We start from the raw sequence: 7485 nt of genomic DNA, 5'->3' as shown, positions 1-7485 counted from the left end.
CATGTGCCTGGCATGTAATATTATCTGGAGTTTTACGAATAAGGCACCGAGGGTATACCCCTTCCAGACATGAACAGCAGCAGATCCTGAATGCTGCCAGGAAAGATGTGTGTGTGTGTGTGTGTGTGTGTGTGATTACCCATTTGTATAGCACAGGGAGGGAGTTTTACACTCGCGGGACCCATTTCTTGAAAACTACTCTCAAACGGACTTTAAAATTTCTGTGTTTGTCTGCATTTACGATGTCCTCGATCAGTTTATTCCATTCGTCCACCGTTCCTGTAATTTACTTGTACTCCTTTACTTCCCTTTTATTACGTTTCTTGCTTAATCCCACGTTACGTTCTTAGGTTGTTTTCTAACCCTATGTCTCTCGAAGAATCTTTACTGCCTGTGTCATCAGTGGTTTAGAAACTTAAAAATTGTGATTAGGTCACTCTTTACTCCTCCATATTGGAAAAATTTAGGGCCTCATTTCTTTGTGTGTGTGTGTGTGTGTGTGTGTGTTTGTGCTTTTTAGTTCATACCTCATAGTCAGTAAAGAAACACCGTATCCTTAGTAACGTACCGATGCATCACATAAACTGCAAAGATCTCTTAGACCCCAACCATCAGAATGATTACGACACTTTCATCCACACACACGAGAAATTTTACATGAAAAGAACCCGTTAGATATGATTTTTTAAATTGATAATGGCATGATCTTTTTTTTTTTGTGTGTGTGTATGTGTGTATGTATCTAATCTGTGTTGTGTAGTCTACAGACAAGAAAGTAATCTGGTTTATCTCGTCCGTGATATCTCAAGTGGAGGAGACGAAAACAAAAAATGATCCATCAGGTCGAGATAATGAGATAAGTCGGTCTAAACTACACTGCCATCTGTATCGCCGGCTGAGGAATGGAAACCTGACCTGAGTGAGAGAGGGACTGACCTGAGTGAGGGATTGACCTGAGTAAGGGACTGACCTCACTAAGGGATTCACCTGAGTGAGGGATTGACCTGAGTGAAGGAATACCAGAGTGAGAGAGAGACTGACCTGAGTGAGGGATTGACCTGAGTGAGGGAATACCTGAGTGAGGGATTGACCTGAGTGAAGAACTGACATGTAGAAATGACCGTCTTAAGTGAGCGACTGAACTGATCAAAGGAGAGACTTGGCTGAGGGAGTGACATGAATGACCAGAGTGAGATAAAGCTTAGATTAGGAACTGGAACCTGACTTAGACAACAGTCTGACCCGCATGGAGAATCTAAATGGACGTCAGACAGTTCGGGGTGGCAAGGCGACCTGGATAATAATAGAGGTCTTGTATTATCGCCCTGTCACGTATGTCGGCTGATAGCAGATGACTTGATAACCTACTGGCGACGTCCTGCTCATCACGACAGTCTCAGCAATGTGGTATGGACTGCGAGGCATGGGCCACAGATGAAGATATGCGGAGGAGGGTGGATGTGTTGGAAATGAAATGTATGAGGACAATATGTGGTGTGAGGTGGTTTGATCGAGTAAGTAATAGAAGCGTAAGAGAGATGTGTGGTAATGAAAATCGTGTGGGTGAGAGAAGAGGGTGTGTTGAAATGGTTTGGACATATGGAGAGAATGTGTGAAGGAAGGTTGACAAAGAGGATCTATGTGTCAGAGGTAGAGGGTACAAGAAGCGGGAGACCAAATTGGATATAGAAGGATATAGCGAAAAAGATTTTGAGTGATCGGCGCCTGAACATCAAGGAGGGTGAAAGACGTGCACGAGATAGAGTGAATTGGAACAGTGTGATATACAGGGGTCGACGTGCTGTCAATGGACTGAAACAGGGCATGTGAAGCGGCCAGGGTAAACCATAGAAAGGTTAGTGGGGGCCTAGTTGTGGATAGGAAGCTGTGGTTTTGATGCAGTGTGCATGACAGCTAGAGAATGGATGTGAGTGAAGGCGGCTATTCTTCATCTGTTCTTAGCGCTACCTCGCTAACATGGGGAAACGATAATCATAATGTCCATCCATAAGTGATGGTAATCCTGATGAGGTATACAAATCTAGCCATATAACTCCGTTAGTATTCAGTACCGTCCTTCTCAGTTATAGTCAGCATTGAAGAAACATAACCCAACGTAACCGTGCAGATAATTTCTCTTGTGTACACCTGTCATATTAAGCATCCCAAGCCACGAATGGCTTAAAGAAAAAACGTGAATTGCTTTATGAGCATCATGTGGCTAGCAAGACAGGCTATAGTATAGCCATCCAGCAGTCGCGTGCGTCCGGGTACGATGTTTTTTTATTTTTTCATCTTGAGTACACCCCCTCCCATGCCCTCTCTCTCTCTCTCTCTCTCTCTCTCACTCGAGCAGCTTCTGTTCTCGTGATGTGGCAGCTTGCGTGCCTTCGCGTTCACCCAGGTCACGAAGCGCACGACAAACACTGTGTATGTGTGTGTGTGTGAAGTTTAGCAGTCCCTCGAGGATTGGTCGATGAAACGTCTCCTCGCTTCCTTCAGTTACGCCGTGGAACACTCTCTCTCTCTCTCTCTCTCTCTCTCTCTCTCTCTCTCTCTCTCTCTCTCTCTCTCTCTCTCTCTCTCTCTCTTCCTCGGATTCCTTCATCTGTCCTCCAGTAAGAGACAGATCCATTCTCGCTTGAGAAGAAGTCCACAATTTTTGCCATTTCTCCTTTAACACGCCTGGCGTGTGTGCGGGCACAAGTGTCGCCCGTCATTGTTGCAAGCACTTGTACGAGAGGAAAATGTACGCCTTTACGTATAGTGCTGTACGTGACAGTGAATCAGTGACGGGTGAAGTGTCCCGTCTTATATAGCGTATTCAGGTCAAATAGACCACTGATGATCGACTTGACTGATTACACGTATTCCAGAGACTGCAATACTTCATCAAATATCAGATAAGCTGTATGCTTACTAAGTATGGCTAGTCACGTTATTCATCGACACTGATAGTCGGCAAAATAGAGGAAATCTAATCAAACGGACGAACGAAGGAGCAATCCTATTATTGTTTATATGTTCTATTGCTCATATTGGCTATCCCTGTCATATACACCCAAAGGCACTTCTATCGTCAAAGGCATCGTCTGTCTATGTCTCCGACTGTGTGTGTGTCTTCCCTCCTCCTCCGCCGCTTCTGGTTAGGATCGCTATGTCTCCGACTGTCTTTGTGTCTGCTCTCTTCCCTCCTCCGCCGCTTCTGGTTAGGAACGCCACCTCCATCTATGGCTCCTCTCTCTTCCCTCCATCATCCCTGCCGAAAGGAGCGCCATAATAATAACCTTCCGACGCTTGGAAAGAAGCCGATCATCGAGTCTCTACTTGTCTCTGTCCAACCCGCGCTGGAGTCGTGATATAAACTGGTCCTCAGCCTGGAAGCCATATATCCACACACACCTCGTGCATCAGGTCAACTCACCAAGAGCAAGCAGACTATTGAGCCTGCGTGACGTTGACTGGCTTACTGAGGATAAGTATTTGACCCGCCGTAAACACACAGGAGCCGCCTCTGTTCGGTCACTGTATAGATCAGATATGTTGCCGGTTCTCTTTATTTACGTGCGAGTGTGTGAGATATGTGGGTCTCAGAACTTGAGAGGGGGAAAGGGGACGCTCAAAAACGGAACAGTCATCAAGAATTCTTTAGTTTGTCTTACGCCAGCTTGATACGTGAGTGTATGAATACATGCTCTCTCTCTCCTCTCTCTCTCTCTCTCTCTCTCTCTCTCTCTCTCTCTCTCTCTCTCTCTCTCTCTCTCTCTCTCTCTCTCTCTCTCTCTCTATCTCTCTCTATATATATATATATATATATATATATATATATATATATATATATATATATATATATATATATATATATGGGAGCGGGGGGCTGGAAATCCTCCTCTCTCGTTTTTAGTTTTCCAAAAGAAGGAACAGAGGAGGGGGCCAAGTGAGGATATTCCCCTCAAAGGCTCAGTCCTCTGCTGTAACGCTACATCGCTAACGCGGGAAATGGCGAATAGTATGAAAAAATATATGTATTTGTGTGTGTGTGTGTGTGTGTGTGTACCATTTCTGCGGTAAAGCCCTCGTCAAATCAGATTTCATGAATGCTTTAATTAAGTCTTGTGGTAAGAAGTGATGGTATGAGAGAAGTTCATCAGTCAATAATTTCCTTCCCTCCTCCTTTCCTTTGTCCTTCATATTTGCCACAGCACATCAGAGACCCCGCTCTTTCCTGAGCTTAAAACCGAGTCAATTGAAGGATTCCAGTATGCTGACACCTTCTCCTCTCTTCCATTCTTCCTCGCCTCCAAAACAATGGTAGAAAACCCATCTAGTGAGATGGACATTTCGTTGTCTTGTCGAGCTTTGGTACCTTGGCAAGCACCGCAAAAAAGACAAAAAGAAAAGAAAAACGTGTCTTCCGAACTCACTATTGTGACAGATCTCAGGGAGTCGAGATGTCTCCCACTTTACCCTTCCATGAAAGATGATCACCTCCGCTTCAGACGACGTTGCCAACAATACCTAATCCACAACACTGCCAGGAGCCTCACTTGTTAACCCGGATGATAGTGTTTTGCTCGTTGCGCCCTTGGGATCCAGGGGCGGGGGGAACCATCGTTTTCCTTCTTGATGAGTAGGTGGACGACTTGGAAAGATGGAAGACAGAAATTGATAACGTAATTGGCCTGGACGACCTTAAGTGGGTTTATTGTTACAAGGATTGTTCCAATTATGGAGGATTTCATCACATTACAGCAACGATAAGCAACAAAAAAGTATGACGAGACATTGAAGTTTACCTGTGAAAAGTCCTTGAACCTCTGTGCAGACGACTTCTGGTGAAAACAAGCACTCCTCCCTGTTAGACAAGTTGGTGTTGGAGTCTGCAATGCCTTCCAGATTACTGTTTCGTCTCTCTGATTTTCCAAGGCAGCTTCCAGTCAACTGGTGTCTGAAACTATTCTCGAGACCCTCTGGGGTACTCTGCAGGCGAGAATGACTCCAAAGTTTATCCTTGCAGCTAGAGTACAGTTCCTCAGATAACGTATCCAGAGCCCACTCCTCCATGGACCTGAAAGGAAAGAAAGTTCATGGGAGTCCATCGTAAAAAGGTCGTCGTCCACAGCCGTGCTAGACCAGAATACATCTCGGGTGAGGAAGACCCATCTAAAAGTTGAAGGAACTTCCTACTTGCTACTCCAAGCACTTACCCTGGCACTCGCCTTGACCCACGGTGCTCTTCGCATTGGTATAGCCCTTCACCTTGTGGCCTCCGCGCACTCTGAATGCCAGTGTGTCCCAGACAATGAAATGGCCGCACGACGTGGCCTACATGCCCTGAGTTGCAAGAATTCTACCGAACACTACGTCAGGTGCAGTGAGATTAATGATATCAGATCAAAAGGCTTTACCTCTGCCAGTTGCCCCGTTCAAAAAGGCTCCCTGGGCCTGATAGAAGTAGCAATTACAGCGACAACGTAACATCATATGCTACTAAGAAGGACAGGTAGTTGCTGTGGAACAACGCCTATCCTTCTATCTTGGCTGTTGCATATTTGGAGAGGAGTCTGAAAACTATGGCAATGGCTCATACTACAAAGAGTAGCAAAGGAGTATGAAATGTAAGAAATATATTCAGACAGTTGGTTTGGAGACGCCAAGACCTCGGAGGAAAGAATGGTCTTCATATACGTAAAGACATAGTCTCCCAGACCATCGAATGATACGAGGATCAGAGAACCACCGGCTTTCTATTTCAGTGCCTCATCATGAATACTCTGCGAGGTGCGAGGGGAATACAAGGACCATGGACGGATCACTTCCTCCCTCAGAGAAATTGGAGTAACTTGACAGTAGATGATAAGACTATCTTAAAAATGTTTAGTAATTATATTTCTTACTTCTATGTGAATCAGAGAGAGAGAGAGAGAGAGAGAGAGAGAGAGAGAGAGTAATGAAAAGCCACATCCGCTCACATGCATTCTTGAGCTATAATGTGTAATGCACCGAAACCACGCCCCTTAACCACAACCAGGCCCCACAGACCTTTCCATAGTCTACCCGGAGGCTTGATATGTTATGGCTTAGTCCATTGACGATATATCGACTCCTGTGTACCGCATCGTTCCAATTCACTCTATCCCGTGCACGCCTTTCACTCTCCTGCATGTTCAGGCCCTGATCGCACAAAATCTTTTTGACTGCATCCTTCCGTGTCCAGTTTGGTCTGCCCCGTTCTCCTTCTTCCCTTCACTTCTGACATATAAATCCTCTTTGTATATATGCCTGTCAAGTCTGGATGATAATTTGAAACACAATCATAGCATATGCGTGTGAGCGGCTCTGCCTTCCGCGAATACACCAGATGACGTTATCTCGCCCAGCTCCGCCTCAGGCCGGGGTGTTCTTCGAGGTTTGCATTTGATATGATGTTCTGTTGATGATGAGGGCGGCGCCTGGCATGCCATGTCAATCGACACGCACTCCTCCGACGAACTAACAATACAGCAGTCATTGTGAACAGCCAGCAGTGGTCCCCTCCTTGTCAGGTCTGATCTATGGTGCCTCAGGTGATGAAGCGTAGCTTGGTCTTCACCCACCACCTCCTACACTGCTGTCACTGCTTCTTCTGTTCCACCATCTTCATACTGACACTAGCACCATCAACATCGCTCTCTTGCCATCGCCACTACAGTGGTACCAACATTTCCCATTGCTACCAACATCGCTGCCTGGCTACCACCAACGATCAGTCCAGCCTTCATCCTCTGGCCACCACGCATGCCACTGTGACCTCTCCTCCCTATCTTACCAACGTCGCCTATCCTTCCACCATCGCGTTGTCACAGTACCTTGCTGAATTTCTTTGTTACCGCCATACTCTCTCCACCGATCTGCCACCACCAGGATCCTTCATTCACCACCATAATGCCATCACCGTGCTACCACCATGCCACCTTCTCACTAGTGACCGCATGCCACCATCCTGCCACCAGTATCCGGATACCAGCAGTCTACCACCCCCATTCTTTTGCCATTTTCGTTCACAATCATCGCATCATCTGTACCTTATTCTGTCTTTCCCAATAACTACGACCTGGCACATTTTGAGCGATAGATTCTTTCACCTCCTCCAAAATTCATGAGCGCTTCCTATTGTCATTTCTCTTTTCCTATATACATTTCTCTTTTCATATATATATATATATATATATATATATATATATATATATATATATATATATATATATATATATATATATATATATATATATATATATATGATTTCTACAAGATGCGAGGAAGAGATCGACTTTTGAAGGTTCCACTTGTGTATGGAGGAGGATGGTACTTGACTCCTCTCGGGACTGACAGCGCTGGGCTCTTATCCTTCAAGTACCTCCCACACTCCCCAACACACCACCACCACCCTCCTCCCGCCTCGCCTGCTTGTCTCGATACATCTTGCACCCTGGACTGAGCCCCCAC

The 7485-nt window shown here is 45.6% G+C and overlaps 1 protein-coding gene across 1 annotated transcript; it reads right to left on the bottom strand.

The window, feature by feature from the left end:
* Positions 1–4419: 4419 nt before the first annotated feature.
* On the bottom strand, positions 4420–7156 carry LOC139754910 (uncharacterized). Its single transcript, XM_071672735.1, has 3 exons — positions 6043–7156; positions 4797–5068; positions 4420–4642 (listed from the first exon to the last, which is right to left on the bottom strand). Exons 1-3 carry the CDS (start codon positions 6048–6050, stop codon positions 4551–4553), a joined length of 372 nt encoding a protein of 123 aa, XP_071528836.1. The 5' UTR covers positions 6051–7156; the 3' UTR covers positions 4420–4550.
* Positions 7157–7485: the final 329 nt, after the last annotated feature.

This window comes from Panulirus ornatus, chromosome 18, assembly GCF_036320965.1.
Source record: "Panulirus ornatus isolate Po-2019 chromosome 18, ASM3632096v1, whole genome shotgun sequence".
Lineage (NCBI taxonomy): Eukaryota > Metazoa > Arthropoda > Malacostraca > Decapoda > Palinuridae > Panulirus > Panulirus ornatus.
This window is presented reverse-complemented; position numbering and strand designations above follow the sequence as displayed.